Source organism: Bacillus rossius, chromosome 3 (assembly GCF_032445375.1).
Source record: "Bacillus rossius redtenbacheri isolate Brsri chromosome 3, Brsri_v3, whole genome shotgun sequence".
NCBI classification, from domain to species: Eukaryota; Metazoa; Arthropoda; class Insecta; order Phasmatodea; family Bacillidae; genus Bacillus; species Bacillus rossius.
In genome coordinates, this window is record NC_086332.1 from 128,935,203 (window position 1) to 128,960,806 (window position 25,604).

At 39.5% G+C, this 25,604-nt stretch overlaps 1 protein-coding gene across 1 annotated transcript in view; it reads left to right on the plus strand.

The window, feature by feature from the left end:
• Nucleotides 1-282: 282 nt before the first annotated feature.
• LOC134531377 (pancreatic triacylglycerol lipase-like) overlaps nt 283-25,604 on the plus strand; it is a 558,452-nt gene continuing 533,130 nt past the window's right edge. The window contains exon 1 of the mRNA XM_063367079.1: nt 283-393. Within this exon, the coding sequence (XP_063223149.1) occupies nt 339-393 (55 nt within the window). The 5' untranslated portion in view covers nt 283-338. The remainder of the gene's footprint in view (nt 394-25,604) is intronic.

Sequence of the window (25,604 nt, forward strand, 5' to 3'; positions counted from 1 at the left end):
ATGGTTTGGTTGCAAAACCTATTACGGCTCAGTCTCAGGCCGAATATGATATTTCCTTTTCTTTTGGATCAATCATTTCATCAATGTTTTGTTATGACGTCACGTTAAACTATCGTCCGTAAACCGACTGTACAGACAACCTATTTATTACAACAGAAAAAGATCCGGAAATGCACGAACATGCCGGATCGGGAGCTGGGGGAGAGGGGAGAGGCCACCACGCGCGGAACGAAATACGAGAAGGTCGCTCGGTATCTCTCGGCACTCGCCACTCGAGTAGCGTGCGGCGGCGTGGCTGAGGGTCGTGCAGAGCTCGGCTACTGCGAGCGTGTGAGCACATGGCCGCGACTGCTGTGCTCGTGGTGCTGCTGACCGCCGGGCTGTGCTCGATGGGTGAGTTCCGTACCTGCCGCACGAGCGGCGGTCTTCACTGCTGTGCCCGCGTTACAAGTCATACTTACAATGACCTGAAACATTTTAAAACATTTATATGAAAGGACACAAAGTACATGTGTGTATACTTGTTTTGGCTTAAACGACTTAAACCAGACCGTAAATACTTTCTAAACAAACCTTAATCTGATTGCGCTGATTCAACACTAAAGATTTAACAGCAAATATTTTATCACGAAATGTTTTCATTCAACTTGAGTAGTATAGTTGGGAGAATCCGGGGACTGGGTCCTGGGTGTGGTGCCTGTGGTGCCGACCACCATCTTGGTTTTGTGACCTCATGGTGGCCATATTGGATGACCGTGACTTTGACACTTGACCTTGACACCTGTGCCCATTTTGGATCCCCCATCTTATATCCGCCATCTCGGATCCGCCATATTTAAATCGAGCGCCCCACTCACTAATGATGAAATTTTCGGAATGGCCACCATATCGATTTTTTTTCTGTTCCGCTGGAGGCCGCCATCTTGGATACCGTCGAATTTGTTTCCCCTGTTTGTTCCTAGAGAGCGACAGCGTCGCTCTTGATTTTTTTCTGTTCCACTGGAGGCTGCCATCTTGGATACTGTTGACTTTGTTTCTGCTGTTTGTTCCTAGAGAGCGACAGCATCGCTCTTGATTTTTTTTTCTGTTCCACTGGAGGCTGCCATCTTGGATATTGTCAACTATGTTTCTGCTGTTTGTTTCTAGAGAGCGCCAGCGTCGCTCTGTCTCATCACATAAAGTCTATGTTCCATTACCTACCAATGGTATTATGGTCCTTATCGACATATAAAATTTAATTTTTTATGCAAAATACATTGGAAGCGATGTTATTCGAACCATCGCATATCTAATCTCTAGGTTGGAAACATATGCCTTTAACCACACGACCATCTTGACATTTACCAACCTGAGAATTAAATAAAATATATATAAAAATAACATGCATATTCGGACTTGTAATATTTTTTTTTTAATTTGAAGTAATAATATCATCACCTGTTTGAGACAGAACCACCATATTGTATTAACATGTAACTGTTGCAACTATCGTTACGGTCGCCATCTTGAAAATCTGTAATTATTATGCTAGAAATTCAGAAAAAATTTCATAATATATTTTTTTAAATTGTCTTCTTCTTCAAATGTTTATTTATTTAAATGATATCGGTCCTCGGCTCGATTTCCGGCGAGAGTAACCAGTAAATTATTATTATATTAAAAAAATTACCAATAAAAAGTAATAAAAATGTCTTACACCACACACAACATACTGAATTGTCACCACATGTATCAATTTCTATAACGGCCGCTATCTTGAAAATCTTTATTTATTATCCTAGTTTATTGAAAAAATTTCAAAATTCATCAAAAAATTTACCTTTTAGAATACTGATTGATTAGATCTATTCCCGTCCTTGGTTAGAAACCGGTAAGAGCAAAAAATTAAAAAAAAAACAGATATTTCCTCCATGGAAGCTACCTACACTAAACTCACACCATCAATACCAAGGTATATCGTATATGGTATGTCATCATGTCCGCCACCTTGTCTTCGTCCACTGGAGACCACCATCTTGTTTTTGTCTGCTAGAGTGTGCTGGCGACATGTTAGTATAATCAGTTCACCATACCTTTGAACTTGACTGTTGGCATTAAACTTTGACCTTGAACTTTGACCTTGCCTTGAACTTTGACCTTTACATTTGACCTTGACCATGAAATTTGTCAATGACCTATAAATTTGTACTTGACCTTGAACTTTTACCTTACCGTTAAATTTTACTTTGAACTTAAACTTTGACCTTGACCTTACAATTTGACTTTGTCCTTGACGACCATCATGGATCCAAAATTTTATGTTCAGTACGTCATGCTACGAGGAGCTACCACCTGCTAGGGGCATTGTCTCCATCTTGTTTTCGTCTACTGGAGGACACAATTTTTGTGGGTACTCGTCTTACCATCATTAACATCATTACCATCATGATAGTTTTATTCTTACCCGCTAGAGTACATTTATCATTAATTATTACTGAGGTACCCCGGAATCTTGAAATTTTGCACCATATTTAAATTATGTAATTATTTAGCTAGAGATTCGGGAAAAATTCCAAAAGCCACCAATAAAATCACTAATTAATTTACATATTGAATCGATAGATTCCTGTCCTCGGTTCGATTCTTGACCAGTGACAGGTGTAACTAAATATAAATCATATTTAATATTTTGTTTTCAATTACCTTTCGTGGAATTTATTAATCATTCACTCTACGAAAAACAACTCAAATCAATATACCTGACCATCTAAATAAATACAGTGCCATTATACCTTACATGAAAGTCTAGTTTTTTGATACTTAGAATAACCTTTAAAATGTTCATGTACAAAACCATCCATACATATACACCAAGCGTATTCGGGCCGCAATACTGGGTCATGAACAATGTTAGACATATAGACCATAAACACAGTACACACAGGAAAACGGTAGGTACACACAGTACACACAGGAAAACGGAATGTATACGCAGTATACACAGGAAAACGGAATGTACACACAATACACGCAGGAAAACTGAATTTACACACAGTACACACACCAAAACGGAATGTACACACAGTACACACACAGGAAAACGGAATGGACACACAGTACACACAGGAAACGGAACGTACACACAGTACACACACAGGAAATGGAACGAAGGCACAGGAAACAAAATAAACGGAATGTACACACACCAAAACTGAATATACTCACAGTACACACACATACAGGAAAACGGAATGTGCACACAGTACACACAGAATAAACGGAATGTACACACAGTACACACAGGAAACGGAATGATCACACGGTAAATACAGGAAACGGAACAAACACATAGGAAACAGAATGATCACACACACAGTAGCGTAAACACGGGCTTAGTTGCCAATCAGAATATTCTTTTTTATAAATATAAATGATTCATTTATTTTTCAATAGTACACACATTACAGTTAAACAAATGATTATTGTATGTAGCCAGCTTTCCGCAGTTCTTTAAGTATGGACGATACTTCGTCGATATGCGAGTAGTTTCCTCTACGAACAGATGCCACCAACATTCTTAGCCGGCCAACCAATATGTTTGGATCTTTCCATGATGTGTAATCAATATATTCTGCCACCATCTTCCTTGCACGTTTATAATAAATATTATGATCTCTGGTGTCTTCCGTTTTAACACCAACCTCAGTGTAACTTTCATCATCGAGCCAGTGATCATCACAAGTTTGATCAGATTTATTTAATATATAAGGACGTTTCCATCGTTTTGATCTCAGGACACCATTATAGTCAACGATCTTGCCTGCTTTAGCTGCTTCAGCACAGTCTTCGATTACGTCGCCAGCTTCAGAGTCACTGTAGCAATCACCGTAGAATACATCGTCTTCACCCAGATTACCGTAAGAATTCGATATCGTTGATGTTATAAAGGTTGAACTTGAAAACTTTATAGAACAAGATGGAGGGACAAAATTAATGTGTTATATTTTATATTGTCACCTCAGTGTACGTGTCTTTCTTTCTCTATGAACCAAAAGTTAATAATTTTTGCAGGTATATATTTTAGTATAAAAACTTCTTTGCTCAAGTAATTAAATATTTTGTTAAACCAATAAGAAATGTATTTTCAAGTTTCATGCGTATCATTATATAACTAAATTTTGTAAAACACTCTGGTATTGGACGAAGACAGTCGAACAAAAACTATTTCTCGAAAAATAAAATTTTTTTTGGAATTTTGACGGAAAAAAGAAAACGACAATTAATATTCGAACCATCGTAGAAGCTCGATGTATAATGGCGATACAGAAGAAATTGTAAATTATGGTATTTTAATTATTTAGAAGAATAGTATAAAATAATATGAGAAATTTATTCTACAGACCATTGGAAATTTTTATTGATTTGAAGAAAATGGCCGATTTCTACGAAGATTATAATAATTATTCAAGCGTTCCCAGTTCTAAGAAAATAGATAATTTATACCAAGAACTTCAAGAATTATTCAGTCGTTCCCAGGATGAAGAGAACGGACAACTTCTACGAAGATTACAAGAATTATTCAGGCGTTCCCAGGACGAAGAAATAGAAAATATACAGAATAATCATCAGTTCGAGTCCATCCAGAACCACCGAGAGGCGTTCCCAGGACTAAGTCGCGGAACTGCTGCGATGGTGTTACCAGGACGAAGTCGCGGAACTACTGCGATGGTGTTCCCAGGATGAAGATGCAGATCATTCGATGCGGAGTTCCAGTATTAAGAAGTCAGAAACCGTACTAGATAGTTATATTACCCTGAACTATTACTACAGGTCGGTCATATCTTTCTTAAGGAATCTCATAAAATTCACGAACTTTTCAAAACAAAAACCCCGGAGTATTTAAAATCATTAAAGTCATTTTACACACCAGTTGTATTCTATTACCAGAATGTTGACGTCTCTTATAACTTGAGTTACTATTTAAATATTGTGTTTCATATAATCTAGAAATCTAGCGATACCACCACGACATACCCTGCTCTACCTACTGAATAGTTATGATAATGAAAATTACTTCACTTTGTACAAAATTCACTCATTAATTGAAGACATTTAATAAAATAGGTGCAATGAGTTTGATGATATTTTACTGGTATGAAGTAAACCATTTATATCACGTTATATTAATTGAATGACACTGAAAAGTAATGACATTTGTTTTTTGTTCACTATACTAATTTTTTGGCATTCATATTTAGGTTTAAACATTCACACCCTTTTTCATGTTTCCTTTTTAATTCATATAAATATTCAATTTATTACAACTACTTAGAATATGTTGGCGCCCATAAATTAACATTAAATGATTCTTTCTGTAACGCCCCTCGTGCCTCAAAATTATATTTTTTTAATAAAATAAAAACCTTGTAAACTGCTGGGCAAAATATTAAGAAATTAAAAATATTTACCAGAGGGGGCACGAGGCGGTGAACAGACAAATTTCATACTCCCTGCACACAAGCATTTTGCGAGTTCGTGGATCGTTATATAGAAGAAGGTATATGATAAATAAATACACTTCATAAATAATTTGGTCTATAGGTCTCCCTGGTTTATTATGAAAATGTTTTGTTTTCGCATTATTCTGATATCACAATCAAGTAACAAAAAAAGGGGGGCGCCCCGAAATTATTTAAAACAACACATGTTCAACTTTAACAAAGGAACGATTACATAAACAAAAATTTAAAAATTTAAAGTATCACACCAAAATTTGATTCGTCCAATGATTACATAGATGATAAGTTTCCTTGAATCTACATGTTCTTGAGGATTAAGTTCTTAAATCACTGCTCGCTGGTAGGCTACTGATTCTTTTAATATAGTTCGTAGATAGAAAGGAGGGGGATGTTTATTTTACATTATCACCCGGGTCTTCATGGTAAGACGTCGGGTCGGGAAAGATCACTTCTAACGGGACTCGGAACTCGAGGTCCAGGACAATCAGCTCGGAGCAATTTGTCCCCCCAGTACTTCGACCCTGTCTGAAACACAAGTCAAATTCAAAACGAATTAGACCTGCTTCCAGACAGTCATACACAGTCGGCGCGAAATGCCAACAAACTGGAATTTGGGGAGGAGAAAAATAGCCGGATTACTCACCAAACAGGGTGTAGCTTTCGGGCTCACGGGAAGTCTCGCGCCGACATCAGGATGGCGCGCACCGAGATACCGCGGATGACACGGAAGAAACCAAATTTTTAGTAAAATAAAAAAATTAAAATTTAACTAAACATGACTTTTTCTAATGACTACTCCTGACTGGCTACTGTTCAAATGGGATCACATCCCTTAAAGAACTGACTACATTCTTATGCACACGAATTCGCCGATCCCGCGAAAAGCCTATTAGCACAGAGGACGCCGAGAAGACGTGGTCAGTAGCCGAGGTCAGAGTACTGAGTGCCGGCGATGGCGGACAAAGCTTCTAATATAATTGGGCGGTCAGCCCTAGGAAAAAAGGAGGGGGAAGGTTCGGCTCAGGACCGAAAATTTCCGAAGGAGTCCGAGGTGGTCGTGACAACACACGACATGCGCGCTCTCTACCGGCGGTAACAGGAAGCTACATAGAATCGACTTTAACAGTACGCGACTAGAAAGCATAGTGCCATATGGCGTAGCAGGTGGTGCGCTCTGGCGGCCTAAAGGGGAACTAACGGAGTCGGTGAACTGAACCACCACCAGGTGTCACTGGCGCGTGCTCTGCACGCTGGCGACCAGGCCCGAAGTCGCTTTTTCTGCCGCTAGATGTCATGGACATCTCTGTAGGACCAGGGAGAATGTCCTTGAAGCAGGCCATCTTCTTGGCTAGGTTCACGTCAGGTCACTGCTCCTGGCTTGATTTCTCAGAACTAGGGTGGGGGGGGGGGAGGGGGCGGGACAGAAGACGCCACTAAGCTGGGAACGGAGGTACACTGGAGACCCGTTGGTGACGAGACTCGCTATTCTCAGCAGGCCTCTAAGAAATAGCAGCTTGTAGCCCACAAGCTGCTCTATGCAATTTTGGTCATGCAGGGAATTAATATTACAAACCCGGGACGTGACTGCAGGCGAGAGAAATTTAAACCGGGCTGCTCACGTCCACATTAGACTAGCAAAATATCAGATAGGCCCCTGAGAAGGTGCTTCAGGCCACTGGCACAAAATTTAAACACGTGGCGTACACCGGCCTAACAAAGAGTAAATCGCTCTTTTTGTAACCCAATAAATTTAAAAATAAAATTTCCATAATTAATTTAAAATTATAATAAAAAAATTTATAAAAGGTGTCGAAATGCCTAATTTCCGGCACATTTCTTTTGATTTTATTTTATAAGTTCATTAGAATGGGTCTAAGTATATTCGAGTTATTTGAAGTCAAACCACTTTATCGTTATCGATAAATGTTTTGACGGAAGTAACCCGTTTAACGTCGAAGTGTCTTCATCGTCTTCATGCTTCCTTTTTAAAAGTCCATCATTTTTACAAAGTATGGGGGATCTACTGAATATAGGCTTGAATGTATTCTCACTTTTCACGTTCAGGATTCTTCATTAGTTTCAGTCTTCCATAAATCATCAACGTCCTTCAATTTAGTTCTTTGTCGAGATCGGGTGAGCTAATACCATCACGCTCAGGAAAAGGAAAACTATTTACATCAACCAGCACACTCTTCATTTGTGTAGTGTCTTTATCGATGTCCTCTATGCCGTAAGTGGGCTTGGCTTTACATTTTCTACCATATCTTTTTAGCTGTCAATTCGTGTTAACAACCTGCTACAACGATTACAGCTTTAAATTTTGGCATATTTGGTTTTTAACACAACCATTCTTCTCATGACGTCTAGCATTCCTTCTCATGACAAAATCCTTGCTACAGTATCTACAGCGGCTTCCTTCCGATTCAGCTGCAGATAAGAAACTATGATCCATGGTAGCTTCTGTGACTAATGTTAGATGCAAACTGCCAGTTTTACAATTAGAACCATTACTTAAATATAATTTTTTAAATATTTCATCAGAGAGAGTTCAGTTATCTTATGCAAAGTAAATTGTTGTAAGTATTTCTGCTTGTCAACAACAGATGACGCCATATTTTGCTTGTAGGTAAATATTTTTTTATTTTATGTGGGATGCGGGATGCTCACTAACGATCGCAAAAGAAGGAAGGTTTCGCTAGACAACAAGGAGAAGGAAGTTCGTCCTTCGTGATAGTGTTTCTCATATGTCTAATCACATATTTTTGGACTGAGTAATGTTTTTTTCAAATCCTCCTTATAAAAATATTGTCAGTTCTGATTTAGTAGTAGAAATTTAAAATTTAATTTCAACAAAGGATAAAAAGGTATGACTCATTAAGTAAAAATATCCTTCATGCAGAAATCGATTTCTCATCTGTAACCAGAAGCACTTGGAGAAAACCATCATATTTCTAGCCAGGAATAATCGGAATAACTTGGAGATATCCATCAAAAAATTAAAAAGTATAATCAGGAGCACACTGAGAAAACCGCCATAAAAAAAGACAAGAATAATCAGGAACACACGGAGAAAAACACCATAATATTGACAAGAATAATAGGAAGCAGACGGAAAAAAAACACCATAATATTGACAAGAATTATCGGAAGCACAAGGAGAAATCCGTTACAATTTTTATTTGATATCATAAAAAAAAAAAATTTAAAAAAAAATTAAAAAAAAACTAAAAAAATACAAAAACCGATTCTGCTAGCTTGTGAACTTCTCATTGTTGTGCAAAGTTAAGATTTCTAGTGTGGTGATCACTGGCTCGATGATGAATGTTACCCTGAGGTTGGTGTTAAAACAGAAGACGCCAGATATTATAATATTTATTATAAACGTGCAAGGAAGATGGTGGCAGAAGATATTGATTACACATCATGGAAAGATCCAAACATATTGGTTGGCCGGCTAAGAATGTTGGTGGCATCTGTTCGTAGAGGAAACTACTCGCATATCGACGAAGTATCTTCCATACTTAAAGAACTGCGGAAAGCTGGCTACATACAATAATCATTTGTTTAACTGTAATGTGTGTACTATTGAAAAATAAATGAACTATTTATATTTATAAAAAAGTATATTCTGATTGGCAACTAAGCCCGTGTTTACGCTACTGTGTGTGTGATCATTCTGTTTCCTATGTGTTTGTTCCGTTTCCTGTATTTACCGTGTGATCATTCCGTTTCCTGTGTGTACTGTGTGTCCATTCCGTTTCCTGTATGTACCGTGGGTTCATTCCGTTTTCCTGTGTGTGTACTGTGTGTACATTCCGTTATCCTGTATGCACTGAGTATGCATTCCCTTTTCCTGTGAGTACTGTGTGTACATTCCGTTTTCCTGTGTGTACATTCCGTTTTTTTGTATGTACTGGGTCAATGGTCTATGTGTCTGACATTGTTCAAGACCCGGTCTTGCGGTCGGAAGACGCTTAGTGTATATGTATGGATGGTTTTGTACATGAACATTTTAAAGGTTATTCTAAGTATCAAAAAACTAGACTTTCAAGTAAGGCATAGCAGCACTGTATTTATTTAGATGGTCAGGTATATTGACTTGAGTTGTTTTTCGTAGAGAGAATGATTAATAAATTCCATGAATGATAATGGAAAACAAAATATTAAATATGATTAATATTTAGTTACACTTGTCACTGGTCAAGAATCGAACCGAGGACAGGAATCTATCGATTCAATAAGTAAATTAATTAGTGATTTTATCGGTGACTTTTGGAATTTTTACATAATCTCTAGCTAAATACTTACATGATTTCAATATGGTGTCCAAATTTCAAGGTGCCGGGGTAATTCAGTAATAATAAATGATTACTGCACTCTAGCGGATTAGAATAAAACTATCATGATGGTAATGATGTTAATGATGGTAAGACGAGTACCGACACAAGATGGTGTCCTCCAGCAGACGAAAACAAGGTGGTGACAATGCCCTCTAGCAGGTGGTAGCTCCTGGTAGCATGTACTGAACATAAAATGTCGGCTCCATGATGGTCGTCAAGGACAAAATCAAATTGCAAGGTCAAGGTCAAAGTTTAAGTTCAAGTTAAAATTTCATGGTAGTATTATAGGATAGGGGCTCCGGCGCCAGGATGCAGGATGTGGATTGTGATTGTCGGTGTCCGCCATCTTGGATTGTGACGTCACGGCGGCCATCTTGGATGACCTTGACCTTTGATCTTGACCTTGACCCCGGCGGCCATTTTGGATCCGCCATCTTGGATGCATCGTAACAGGACACAACGTAACGGGACATACCATAACGGGGCTTAACGTAAAGGGACAAGTAGATCACGGCGGCCATCTTGGATCCGACATATTTAAATCGAGCGCCCCACTCATTATGATGAAATTTCCATCTCTGTCGCCATATTAATTTTTTCTGTTCTGCTGGAGGCCGCCATCTTGGATACCGTCGACTCTGTTTCAGCTGTTTGTTCCTAGATAGCGCCAGCATCGCTTTTGATTTTTTTCTGTTCCACTGGAGGTCGCCATCTTGGATACCATCGACTTTGTTTCTGTTGTTTGTTCCTAGATACCGACAGCGTCGCTCTTGATTTTTTTCTGTTCCACTGGAGGCCGCCTCTTCGATACCGTCGACTCTGTTTCAGCTGTTTGTTCCTAGATAGCGCCAGCGTCGCTTTTGATTTTTTTTCTGTTCCACTGGAGGCCGCCATCTTGGATACCGTCGACTTTGTTTCTGTTGTTTGTTCCTAGATAGCACCAGCGGTGCTCATGTTTTTTTTTCCTGTTCCGCTAGAGTGCAGTAATCATTTATTACTGTGACACATGCCATCTTGGATACCGTCGACTTTGTTTCTGTCGTTTGTTCCGAGAGAGCGCCAGCATCGCTCTGTCTCATGACATAAGGTCGATGTTCCATTACCTACCATAGCTATTATGAACCTTATCGACCTTTTAAATTTAATTTTTTATGAAAAATATATTGGAAACGCTGTGATTCGAACCATCGCAGCTCTTATCTCTAGGTTGGAAAACATACGCCTTTAACCGCTTGGCCATCAAGACATTTACCAGACTGAAAATTAAATAAGGTATATTAAAAATAACATAAATATTTGAACTTGTAATTTTTTAAATTTAAAGCATTAATAGCACCACCTGTTCGAGACAGAACCACCATCTTGTATTAAGATGTAACTGTTGCAATTATCGTTATGGTCGCCATCTTGAAAATCCGTAATTTTTATGTAAGAAAATCTGGAAAAATTTTAAAAATCATAAAAAAAATTAAACAACCTAATTAAATAATAAAAAAAATCCTTAAAACTACCGTTGCAATTTCCGTTACGCCCGCCATCTTGAAAATCCACAATTTTTATCTTAGAAAATCGGGAAAAATTTTAAAAATCATTAAAAAAATTAAATAATCGAATTAAATAAAAATCTTAAAAACCACTGTAACAGTTATCGTTACGGTCGCCATCTTGGATTATATAAATGTTGCATATTTCGTTACACCCGCCATCTTGGTTGAGTACCATGTCATTCTTACACTTTACGTTACGACCTCCATATTGGATCCTATTAATGTTGCAATTATCGTTATGGTTGCCATCTTGAAATTTAGACGCATTCTTGGAAATCATTTTTTATTATCCGATTTTAATGAAAAAAATTCCTAAATTCATCAAAAAATTAACTTAATAGAATTCTGATTATATCGATTCCCGTCCTTTGTTCGAAACCGGTGAGGGCAAAAAATAAAAATAAAATCATCAGATCCCTCCTCCACAGAAGTCACCTACAGACTGACCTACCTCCACCAATAACAAGGTATTTACAATCAGCTGGTATGACGTCATGTCCGTCATCTTGTCTTCATCCGCTGGAGACCACCAACCTGTTTTCGTCCGTTAGAGTGTGCCGATACCATGTTAGTATAATTGTCTGGGCACCATACCATTGTCCTCAACTGTTGGCATTACACTTTGTCATTGACCTTGAACTTTGACCTTGACCTTGAACTTTGTCTTTGACCTTGACCTTGAACTTTGACTTAGACATTGAAATTTGACCTTTACCTTAAAATTTTAACGTGACCTTGATCTTTGACTTTTAACCTTGATGAACATCATGGATCCGTCATTGTATGTTCAGTACATGCTACCAGGAGCTACCACATGCTAGCGGTCATTGCCACCATCATGTTTTCGTCTGCTGGAGGACAACATCTTATGTGTACTTGTCTTTCCTTCATGATAGTTTTATTATAACCTGCTACAGTGCAATAATCATTTATAATTACTGAGGTGCCCGCCATATTGAAATTTGGTCGCCATCTTGAAATCTTGTAATTATTTAGCAAGAAATGCGGGGAAAATTCCAAAAGTCTCCGTAAAAATCAATTATTAATTTACAAATTGAATCGATGGATTCCTGTCCACGGATCGATTCCTTACCAGTGAAAGTTTTAACTAATTATTAAATAAATTTTTATATTCTGTTTTCCATTACCTTTCGTGGTGTTTATTAATCATTCACTCTACGAAAAACAACTCAAGTCAATATACCTGACCAACGAATTAATACAGTGCCGATTAGCTTATTATGAAAGTCTAATTTTTCAATAATCTGAATAACCTTTAAGCCGTTCATGTACACAGCCACACATATAGATCAATTGCCTTCAGTCCAAAAGACCGAGTCATGTCATTATCAGACGTATAGGCTAGTCATTTCAGGACCGCATGTCCTTCGTCGTTAGCTAATTATATTCAATTAATCCATCGTGACATTTTTATACATTCTAAAGGACCAAGTAACCTTGAAAAATATTTTAGTAACACCAAGAGGTTTTAAACTAGTAAATATTCAATCACTACATTTTGTACTACGCGCAATCAACAAAAAGGAAGCACTGAGAAAGAAAAGGCAGCACCATCAACGAAAAGGAAGCACCATCAAAGAAAAGGCAGCACATTTGGAAGCACCGACAACGAAAAGGCAGCACCGCCAACGAAAAGGAAGCACATTTGGAAGCACCGTCAACGAAAAGGCAGCACATTAGGAAGCACCGACAAAGAAAAGGCAGCTCCACAACGAAAACGAAGCACATTTGGAAGCACCGAAAAACAAAAGGCAGCACCACCATCGAAAAGGAAGCACATTTGGAAGCACCGACAACGAAAAGGCAGCACCGGCATCAAAAAGGCAGCACATTAGGAAGCACCGACAAAGAAAAGGCAGCACCACCAACGAAAAGGAAGCACATTTGGAAGCACCGACAAAGAAAAGGCAGCACCGCCATTGAAAAGGAAGCACATTTGGAAGCACCGACAACGAAAAGGCAGCACCGGCATCGAAAAGGAAGCACATTTGGAAGCACCGTCAACGAAAAGGCAGCACCGCCAACGAAAAGGCAGCACATTTGGAAGCACCGACAACGAAAAGGCAGCACCGGCATCGAAAAAGGCACCACATTTGTAAGCACCGTCAACGAAAAGGCAGCACATTTGGAAGCACCGACAAAGAAAAGGCAGCACCGTCAACGAAAAGGCAGCGCATTTGTAAGCACCGTCAACAAAAAGGCAGCACATTTGAAAGCACCGTCAACGAAAAGGCAGCACATTTGGAAGCACCGACAACGAAAAGGTAGCACATTTTGGAAGCACCGTCATCGAAAAGGCAGCACCATCAATGAAAAGCCAGCACATTTGGTAGCACCGACAACGAAAAGTCAGCACCGCCAAAGAAAAGGCAGCTCATTTGGAAGCACCGACAACGAAAAGGCAGCACCGCCAACGAAAAGGCAGCACATTTGGAAGCACCGACAACGAAAAGGAAGCACCATCAACGAAAAGGCCGCACCATCAACGAAAAGGAAGCACATTTGGAAGCACAAGTTACGAGAACTTAGTCTTAGTTATAAATCTGAATACAAGAAAAATGAAACATTAAATTTTTATAATTGCAATTATTTATTTCTTAACATTATACAAATACAAGTAAAACAAGCCATTATTGTTTGTAGCCAGCTTTCCTCAGTTCTTTGATTATGAATGATATTTCTTTGATGCACGAATAGTTTCCTGCACAAAGCGAATCATGTAGAAGTCTTAGCCGGTCAACCAATATGTTTGGATCGATCCATGAAGTGTAATCAGTCTCTTCTACCACCATCTTACATGTTTGATTATTATAAATATTATTTTCTCTGGTGTCTTCCGTTTTAACACCATCCTCAGGGTAACGTTCATTATCGAGCCAATGATCATCACAAGCTTGATCCGATTTATTTAATATATCACGATGTTTCCATCGTTTCGGTCTCAGGACACCACCACAGTCTTCGATCTTGCCTGCTTTAGTTGCTTCATCACAGTCTATACCTTTGTCAACAGCCGCAGAGTCGCTGTAGCAATCACCGTAGAAGGCATCATCTTCACCCAGATTACCGTAAGAATTCGATGTCGATGATGTCGAAGCGTCTTCATCGTCTTCATGCTTCCTTTTTAGGAGTTTATAATTCTTACAAAGTAGGAAAGATCTACTTGAATTCGGCTGGAATGTATTCTCACTTTTCACGTTAAAGATTCTTCCATTGTCTTCATTTTTCCATAAATCTTAATCGTCCTTCAATTTAAGTTCTTTGTCGAGATCGGAAGAGCCGCGATCATAATCTCTCCCAAGACAAGGAAAATTATTGTCGTAATGCAGATCACTCTTCCTTAGTCTAGTAGATCCATCGGTGTCCTCTAGCTTGTACACAGGCTTGGCGTTACAAGTTCTGTCATGTCTTTTTAAGCTCTCTCTCCGCGTAAACGACTTGCTAGATCGAACTCAACTTATCATATTACGTAGTGGATTTTTATCTCAGTCATTCTTCTCGTGTTTTCTTCCATTCTTTCTCAAGATAAATTCTTTGCTGCAAAACTTTCACCTGTGTCCTTTCGATACAGCAACAGTCACCGAATCAGGATTCATATTAGTTACTGAGACTATGGTCAAATGCAAACTGAATTAATTAAATTAGATACATTACTTAAATATAATTTTTAATATTTCATCTGCAAGAATTAAGTTACCTCATACAAAAGAAATTGTAACATGTGGTCTCGATTATTAGCATGAGATGTCGCCACGTGTTGTATTGAGTCATAATTTATTTAGTTGTTTTATGTGGTATGCGGGAAGCTCACTAACGATCGCAAAACAAGGATGGTTTCGCTAGACATCAAGGAGAAGGAAGTTCATCTTACATGTTAGTGCTCCACGGATGTCTAATGACATATTATTTGACTGAGTAATGGTTGCTTAATTTTTATTTCCACCTGGTAAAAAAAAATTGCAAGTGCTGATTTAGTAACAGATATTCTAGAATTAAATGTAACTCTAAATAACACGTCATGACTCATTAGGTAAAAAAATCCGTCATGCAGAGAGCGGTTTATCTTAATAGACAGAAGCACTTGAAGAAACCACAGGAATAATCAGGAGTACACGGAGAAATCCATCATAATATTGACAAAAATAATAGAGAGCACGCGGAGAAAACCATTTCACGTTCCTTTTTTTAACATATAAACACAGAAACAATACTTAATAATAAAATAAAATAATAAAAAAAAATTAAATTGAAAAAATTTAAATTGAAAGCAGGAATAATCAGGAGCACACGGAGAAAACCATCATAATATTGAAATGGATAATCAGATGCACTAGGAGAAAACCACCACACGTTTTCTTTGATATCATAACATTGCAGGGGATAAAAAATTAATATAAATAAATAAAAAAATTTAAAATGAAAAAAATTACAAAAATACATAAAATTCTGGCTTGTACTAGAACTCTATCTTTGTTACACAATGAGAAGTTCACAAGCTAGCAGAATATATTTATGTATTTTTGTAATTTTTTCATTTTAATTTTTTTATTTATTTTTATTTTTTTTACTATCCTATACTACTCATGGTCAAGGTCAAGGTTCAAGGTCAAATTCAAGGAGAGGTTCAAGGTCAAATTTCAGGGTTTAATTTCAAGGTCAAGGTTCAAGGTCAGGTTAAAGTTCAAGGTCAATGTTCAATGCCAACAGTCGAGTTCAAAGGTATGGTGAACAGAAAATTATACTAACATGTCGCCAGCACACTTTAGCAGACGAAAACAAGATGGTGGCCTCCAGCAGACGAAAACAAGGTGGCGGACATGACAACATACCAGTTGACGATATATACCTTGGTATTGGTTGTGTGAGGTCAATCTAGGTAGCTTCCCTGGAGGAAGGATCTGTTGTTTTTTTTAATTTTTTGCTCTTACCGGTTTCTAACCAAGGACAGGAATCGATCTAATCAATCAGTATTCTAATAAGTTAATTTTTGGTGAATTTTGAACTTTTTTCATTAAAATCGGATTTAAATAAAGATTTTCAAGATAGCGGCCGTAACGTAAATATATACAAGTGGGGACATAATTCAAAATGTTGCGTGTGGCATAAGATGTTTTTATTATTTTTATTGAGATTTTTTTAAATATAATAATAAATTACTGGTTTACTCTCGCCGGAAATCGAGCCGAGGACCTATATCGTTTAAATAACTAAACATTTGACGTAGGCAACTTTTAAAATATTTTTTGGAATTTTTCGTAATTTATGGCATAAAAATTACAAATTTTCAAGATGGTGACCGTAACGATAATTGCAACAGTTACGTGTTAATACAAGATGGTGGTTCTGTCTCGAACAGGTGATGATATAATTACTTCAAATTAAAAAAAATTTCAGGTCCAAATATGCATGTTATTTTTATATATACCTTATTTAATTCTCAGTCTGGTAAATGTCTCGATGGTCGTGCGGTTAAAGGCGTATATTTTCCAACCTAGAGATAAGAGATGCGATGGTTCGAATCACAGCGTTTCCAATGTATTTTGCATAAAAAATTTAATTTAATATGTCGATAAGAACTATAATTGCTCTGGTAGGTAATGGGACATCGACTTAATGTGATGAGATTGAGCGACGCTGGCGCTCTCTAGGAACAAACAGCAGAAACAAAGTCGACGGTATCCATGATGGCAGCCTCCAGTGGAACAGAAAAAAAAATCAAGACCGATGCTGATGCTCCTTAGGAACAAACAGTGGAAACAAAGTTGACAGTATCCAAGATGGCGGCCTCCAGCGGAATAGAAAAAAAATCGATATAGCGGCCGTGACGAAATTTTCATCATGAGTGAGTGGGGCTCTCGATTTAAAGATGGTGGATCCAAGATGGCGAATATAAGATGGCGGATCCAAAATGGGTGCCGGCGTCAAGGTCAAGTTCAAATGTCAAGGCCACGGTCATCCAAGATGGCCACCGTGACGTCAAAAATCCAAGAGGGCACCACACTCAGGACCCAGTCCCCGGATTCCCCACACTCTACTACTAACTTGGTTTCGAATAAATGTAACAATTAATTTCTTGAGTCTCTATTGAGGGATTTGTGCTGCGCTATTTGTTGCTTTTATATTAACAACAGGATTATCTTATATTTATTGCCTGCATTCCAACTTATTTTTTAAGCTACCATTGTTTCTTCTTATGACTATAAATGTTATCAAAAAGGATTGCAAGATAGTTTTACTATCTTACCAAAGTGTAATTGGATAATACATATAAGTCGTGTATGTCTTACCATGTTCACGAAAGCAATATATACAGATTAATCACGATCTGCCATCTTTACAAGATTTTAGGCCCTAAATAAGTGTAACATTCTTTCGAATATACGCACGAACAGCCGAAAGCTAAACGTTCACTTCCAACAACGCCCTTAAGAAAGTATAACTGAAATATGTATTTAATGGTCCTAAAAAAATTATAATCAATTAAACCTGTGTATCTCGTCAGGAATTTTACATTTCTCATAACCAGCGATAGCTTATCCAATTTCAAATTTCACTTGCAAAACAAGAAATTTTTTGTTTAATAGCACTGTTGATAAATAAAAACAGTGGCAGGAGGGAACCTATACCGCTGGTACTACCATTGATACTGAACGGCGATTGGTAATAGTGTGCATTGTGATAGTAGCCCGCGTCCAAAACAAAAACATTTGCTGTTTTAGATTACCTTCTTAAGGGGCCCGCCTCGTCAGGGGTGTATGTGTGTTAGTGAGGCGGGATGATAAGCGTGACACTCGGTATTTCTAGCACGCTATAGCCTCTAAGCTTAAGAGTGCGCGATACATGTGGTTCCGAGCAGCAAAATCGACGTTTGCGGTGGAGCAGATTCTGTAAATACCATTACATAAATTGGATTTTGGTAAAATATTATTTACAGAGTAAGGATGGATCTTAAAATGTTATTACTCGAAATTTCGGTATGCGTCTTATTTTATTAACTAATTATTCCTAAAAACGGCGAAGTTTAGTAGACGAATGCTAGTATAATTTGATTGGAAATGGGAAACAAAATAATAATATTATACAACACATATGTGTGCATGAGTTAGAAACAGCAGGATGCATTTAGAAGCTATACCAGCTGAAAAATCTGTTCCGCCGTAACCTTTGTAATCGGTATACGAAGAACGGATTTTACACATCGTAGTTCACACGTCCATACACAGATGTCGGGCACTCCGCACGCAGATGTTCATTGCAGTAACACGTAACAGATGTCGCACATGTCGGAGATCGTCACTACTTGTTTTGTTGTATCGCGCTACCACGAAGCCACATTTTAAAATTGAAATAGGTGGGAAACGCTGCAATTGGTGGCAATAAGACGCGTTTTAAAAATAATAGTGACAAAGGAAACCTGCTTCTTTCTGCAAGGCGGAAAAATAAAAGTTAGGTAACTTATTTTTAAATTGATGATATTAGTTTGTTTTTGATTCCAAAATCTTTAAAACGAGTGTATAAAACTTTCCATGTATCTGAATATTTCAAATAACAGCAGCGCAGAGACTGTAGCATCCGAGACCGGCCGCAGCGTGGGAACATAGCGCGGGAAAGGGCGGGCGGCGCCGGGCTGGCGAAGCCAGTGCGCATTCCACGTTCACACGCTGGTGACAGTAGATAGGACAAACTAAATCCTTAAAAATGAGATCATAACATGTTTCACCAACATCGGAAAAAAAAATTACAAGTTTTGATCTCTTTAGTTTATTACATATCCAGTTATTATAATTACATACGGCCATCTTTGTATTGTCTCGTGGTAATAATGGTATTTTAAAGTAAAATTATATAATTTAAAATGTCACTGAAAACTATATGCTACGTGGCATTTTGCCGAAAACGAAAATTAGAGCACGTTGGCCTGTCGTTCTCCATATTACCTGCTAGGGCTGCTACTGTAGTTTATGAAGTTGAAAATTAAAAAAAAATAATAATAATGGAATGGAAAATAAATATAACAAACAGAAATAAAATTCATTACTAAACGATCATCAGTTTTAATCTGGCCGTATAATTAATTTGGACTTTACTAGTGCAGAAAAATATATATAAGTACATATACTTGTTGAATATTACTCTAAATAAATTGGTGGTCATGTGGGTAAAGGCGTCATTGCTCTAAACAAACGTTTGAGGGTTAGAATCCACTTTGAATCAATTTTTTTTTCTATTGCGGAAATAGTTTAACGTCCCATTATAAGGACTAACATAAAGCAATTTTACAATATCAGTAGCCTTTATCGAAACAATATAAAATATGGTGACTACAAAGGTGCCAACTATCACACACTAAACCTTTCTCAGGTTGTATCTGGCTGTAATTTTTTTGTTGTCAAGTTGCAAAGAAATGGTATGATCGCAAGGGTTTTGTTTACAAATTCAAGCAAACGATCATTACTATGGGAGTGGCGCCTCTCCCTTTACTTACTCTATGTGCTGCGGCCGTAGGTTTTTTCCCCCCTCGTTGCAGTAATAGTCGTTAATATTTAATGATATGTTGTTTATAACGACAAAATACACAAGTAATAGCAAATATATTTAGTTCGAAAAGTTAAAGAAATAAAATGGGGAGAAAAGGGGGGGGGGGGGGGGCAAATGGGCCAGCCCCGATTTTACAAAGGCAGCGATTTTACGAATGCCATCCTTGGAACCGTGAGCCAAGGGCGCCCATACCCATGGGCAGGGTAGGGCCGTGGCCCCCTCCCCCAGCTTTCAGGAAGAGGAAAAAATGTATGGGTTTTTGAGGATTTTTGGCAAATTGTAATTTTTGACACTTTTTGTCAATTTTTGAAGGTCCCCCTTACAATCCATCATATAGTCTGCCCCCCCCCCCGACCCTACAAACTGCCATATGGGCGCCCTTGCCGCGAGCATACGTAAAATTGTGGTTCTAGTATTATTAAAATGTGGAAACTAACAAGTTCTAGTGTTGTCACAAAAAACGAACTCGAACCCAAATTTATTGACACGAACTTGAACCGAACTATTTCAAAGTTCGGTTCGAGTTCGAAATTTCGAACGTTCGCACAGCCTTATGGAGCACTCCTCAACCGGAATCATTGGGGGGAGGTCTATTCCGGTTATGGGAAAATTCCGGGTAAGGGGAGTTGCGGTAGGGAGGCAAATAAAAAGGCCTTTACATGCTGCACATATTAACTTATATGTATAGCCAAAGGTCTACTGTAAATATTTTCCACAGTTATAAAACCATACAATAAAAAATATGTAGATCTACAAGTACTGTTTTCAAAACGTACCGGGTCGGAAAACTCCGGTCTGGTTGAATAACCTTCATTATAGCAAGCTGGCAAGCGGGTGTTTCTTATCTCTGTGGGTGGGTGCGTGCGTGAGCGAAGAGGATGATGAAGAGGGTACGGGGGAGGTAGTAGGACTACAGCTACAATGTTGTGTTACTTCTGTGTTGACGTGCTAGTGATTCACACTTCCTGCAGAGTGTATAGTCACTGACACGCACAGTTTACATTTCACATACACAAGAATAACACTTCAAGCATCTCGTTTGAAAACACAGAGATAGAAAATACAGATAAAAGTAGACTGTTTAACCATATATTAAAGTATAAATATTTGCACACCAAATTATTGTCTACAAACTGAAAGCATCACACATTGGAAGTAAATGTTACTCGCTATCACGTGTGTCAGCGTGTATAGTGGGAGTCGGTGTACATACTCTCGGGCCGGCCGGAATTTTCCGTTTACTTGACATAGTGAATCAATAAAACTACTTATAGGATAAATATCTTTATAGTAATTCACGTCCTACGCGAAAACCAGCGGTGTATTTACGCAATGCGCGGGAAAGACAGCTCTCTGACAGACGTACGCGCGCGCGCCTACATGTACAGTCAGGCAAAAGCAAAAACGCCTCGTTCCAGTGCGGAAATGTTTTGTAATGTTTTAATTTTTTTGGAAAATTAGTTTCGGATATCGGGAGTTCCGCTTGTGGGACGTATTGTTGAGGGGTGCTCTAACTGTACTACTCTTGAAATGTCACACGTGAATGGAAACTTATCAAATAAGCGTAGCATAGCAATTATATATCGCGTCTATTAAAAACATGATTTCAGAGGATTTAAAAACGGCTATCCATGACTCTTTTTGGTCATTACATATTTTCTATTGCTACATCTGGACACACATTAATGTTAATTGTTGCTGACATCACATAACACAGTATAAACAAATACTAAACGTCCAAAATACATACACCACAACTGCATTGCCAGTTCACTATCTAGCACTAGCTGCCGGCCGAGGTCGACGTGTGACCTGAGAGATAAGGTGTAGCGCTGTAAGCAAATACCGCGTCTACCATAAAAGGCAAGTGAATGGGTGTTATGGGTTTAACAGAAGGGAAAAATATAGTTTAAAAAACTAAAAAACATGCTTTTAAAGAATATCAAACTAAAAAGTAAAAAAATAATTTTAAAATTAAATTTATGACAATAGTATATAAGCAATACTAGTATAAATGAGAAAAAAGCTTGAGGCGCTTTGTGCCATATTTTTTGAATATTAAGCACCCCATGCTTTTTTCTCATTTATACTAGTATTGCTTATATACTATTGTCATAAATTTAATTTTAAAATTATTTTTTACTTTTTAGTTTGATATTCTTTAAAAGCATGTTTTTTTTAGTTTTTTAAACTATATTTATGTATAATTATCATAGGGAAATGAGTTACCGACACTACGTATTACCATCTGAGATAACTATTTGGAGTTGCAACATCACAAAGAAATGGTAAAGTCTCTACGAATCATTTGCAGTTAGATGTATGGATATAATATTAGAATTTACCGGGGAAAAAAAAAAACTTTTTTTTTTTCGGCGTGGCCGGGAGTAGAACCCACGATCGCTGAATCCGAAAACTGACGTCACAGAAGTCAATTCAATTCAATTCAATTCAAAAGATTTTTATTATACATTTTTACACTTCACAGTTCTTTGACAATGGTTTACAAGACACGCCAGCACACAGTGCTCTTTTGCCTAAAAATACATTATTATTAAATACAAGTTAAACTTTGCTGGTATATACAAAATTCACAGAGGTTAACAGAAAAATATAAGCGGTATATACAAAGGAAAAGTTTAAAACCTTTGGTTTTGTCTGGAGCCCCGGGGCTCTATGTTTGGGGTATGGAAGTTATTCTTCACTCATATACACTATTCACATTAATTAAATTTGAGAAAAGGGAGGAAAAGATAAAAGCATACAGGTAGATAGATAACTTAATATATATACACTTAATTTCTGGCAATGTCGCTATGGGCGGCGTTCATTGGTAGTGCGTCGCACCGGCACTGTGGTGGGCGTCCGTTGCACTGCACTGATCTTCTTGACCGATGTTAAGATTCTTGAGAACTGCCCAGTCAGGGTGGCCTGCCTGGGTGGTATTCTGTGATGAGTTTATGAGGGTGAGGTCTGGTGATGTTGTGTTTGCCGATGTTTCGTACAAGTGTAGACGGGTGTTGTGCTGCTTTCTTGAAGAATCTGTCTGCGTATTGTATTACAAGTGAGCGTGGTGGTTGTGTGTCTGCGAGGGCATGGAGCTGTATGTTGGTTACATGTTTGTATTTCCCGAGTGTTGCTCTGAGTAATTTATTGAAGCATGTTTTTATTTGGTGGAAACGGGTGTCGGGTACATGTGCAAATATTACTGAGGAGTAAAGCAAAATAGGTACAATGTACGCCTTGAAGAGGCGCACTCTGTCCATGTCTGGTAAGGGGCTGTGGGGGCGGAGAATGGCGGACAGCGAGTTATATGCGCGGTAGGCCCGGGCAGTGGCAGACGAGAAGTGTGGTGAGAAGCGCAGTGTGCGATCCAGTGTCACTCCTAGGTATTTCACTGTATCGCTCCACTTGATCACTGCGCCTCCCACGAACAGTGCTGGGGGCAGACGGGGGCGTCGTCTAGTGAAAAAGATGGCATCAGTTTTGGTAGGGTTAGTGAGTATGCCCCAGGAAATAAAATAGTTATTGACTGTGTTAATGGCCACGGTCAGCCTGGCTTTAATTAATACGGGATCATGATGGCGAACCATCAGCGCGGTATCGTCCGCGTACATGACAATCGTGCATTCGGGGGGCTTAGGAATATCATGTGTATATAGGGAAAATAACAGAGGGGAAAGCGTAGACCCTTGAGGGACTCCTGCGGTGATCTGCCTAGACGATGATGTGGACCTGTCCACCCGCACGTGGAACGTACTGGCTTCCAGGAAAGAATGGAGGATGCAGCGAAGTGCAGGGTTGAATCCCAGAAAGGCTAGCTTTAGGATTAGGGCGTGATGATGGACTGTATCAAATGCACGACTCAGGTCTAGCAACACCATGCCGGTATGGGTCCTTTGGGTGAAACTGAGGGTGATTTGGTCGGTGACCTGAGCCAATGCGTGCTGCGTAGAAAGTTGACGCCTGAAACCGAACTGGAATTCCGGCAGCGGTTGCAGACGTGCTACTTCCGCTTCCAACCTGGCCAGGACAATGCGCTCCGCTACTTTGGATATCACAGAGAGCAGCGATATGGGACGGTACGAGGCTGGCCGTTTGGCCGAGCCTTTCCCCTTGAAAATTGGCACTACCGTGGCTTCGCGCCATGAGAATGGGTAGTGTCCTGTGATGAGGATGCTGTTGATGATGTTGGTGAGGTAAATGAGTGCTTTGCATGAGATGGATTTGAGAAGGCGTGGGGTGACTTCATCTGGGCCAGGGGCAGCATTGCTGCGCACACGGTTGATTTCCTTCCTCACCTGCCTGGGCGTGGCCAGTTTGAGAGCACCAGGTGCAGGGGGAGGTGGAGGGTGGTAGTGGGTGGGGAGTTTGGAGAGTTGTGGTGGTACTTCTGCTGGGGTGAATGAGTTCGCAAAGTGGTCGGCCAGGCATTCAGCCCTGTCAGTCGCCGACTCTGCCATGCCACCGTCCGCCTCTAGAGGCGGAATCGTTGACCTGGCAGAGCGGAGACTGCGTGCAAAACGCCAAACCGAGCCATTCGCTAGTGACAGTGCTTGGAACTTCTTGACCTCGTTCGCCGTCGTCCATTCCGCGACGGCCACTCTGCACTGTCGGAACAGCGCATTGTAGACATCCCGGTCCGGTTGCAGGCGGGTACGTTGCCAACGGCTCCTAGCCTTGTTGCGGGATGTAATGAGTGTCCTAATGTGACCAGGAAGTGGGAGCCCAAGTGGGTGTGGTTTGATTGTGGGGATATGCTGTGAGGCTGAGGTGATGATGGTGTCAGCAAAGTGAAGGACATGTTGGTCCAGTTCTTCCTTTGTGCGGGCTTTGCGCTGCAGGTCGAGCTGCTGGTCCATAGCTATTCGGTACTGTTTCCAGTCAGCTAGTTTGTAATTAAAGATGAGGCTGGTGGCAGTGGGGGTGACTGTTGTGTCTATGGTACCCAAGACAGGGTAGTGGTCAGATGTCAGGTCGGTGCAGACAGTGAGGGGGTTGACTCTGGGTAGGTTTGTGCCTATCACCAGGTCCAGTACACTGGGGCTGCCAGTGTGGGAGTGGGGGTAGTATGTAAATGTGTCGGGGGCATGGAGTGTTAAGGGGGTTTCATTTAGGTACTTTCGGAGGGCAATACCTCTATAGTTATTACGGAGACAGCCCCAGGAGGTGTGCCTGGCATTGAAGTCACCCGCCAGGATGACACGTGAGTCGAGCCGTTGAAGGCTGGTGAGGTCCTCTGCTGGGAATGGGGTGGGTGGTGGAATGTAGAGGGCCACGGCAGTGAAGGGCGTGGGGTTCGTGTGCAGCCGAACTGCCACCGCTTCCACGTGCTGCAGTTGAGGTGTTTGCCGCCTATGGTGCGACAGGGTTTGGCGCACAAGAAGTGCCACGCCCCCCCTGTGCCCATCCAAACGGTCAGCTCGATGCATCACATATCCTGGCACTGTGAAAGGAACGCCCGTCCTAAGCCAGGTTTCAACCAAGAACACCAGATCTGGTTTGTTGGATGAAATGAAATGATTGAACTCAGCAGCCTTGTTGGCTATGCTGTTGCTATTCCAGACTACAATTTTAAGGGAAGGCATTGGCAAGTGCACTCAGTATGGAGAAAATCACTGTGCACTTCTCGTCCTGTGTCTGCGATGATTTGAATTTCC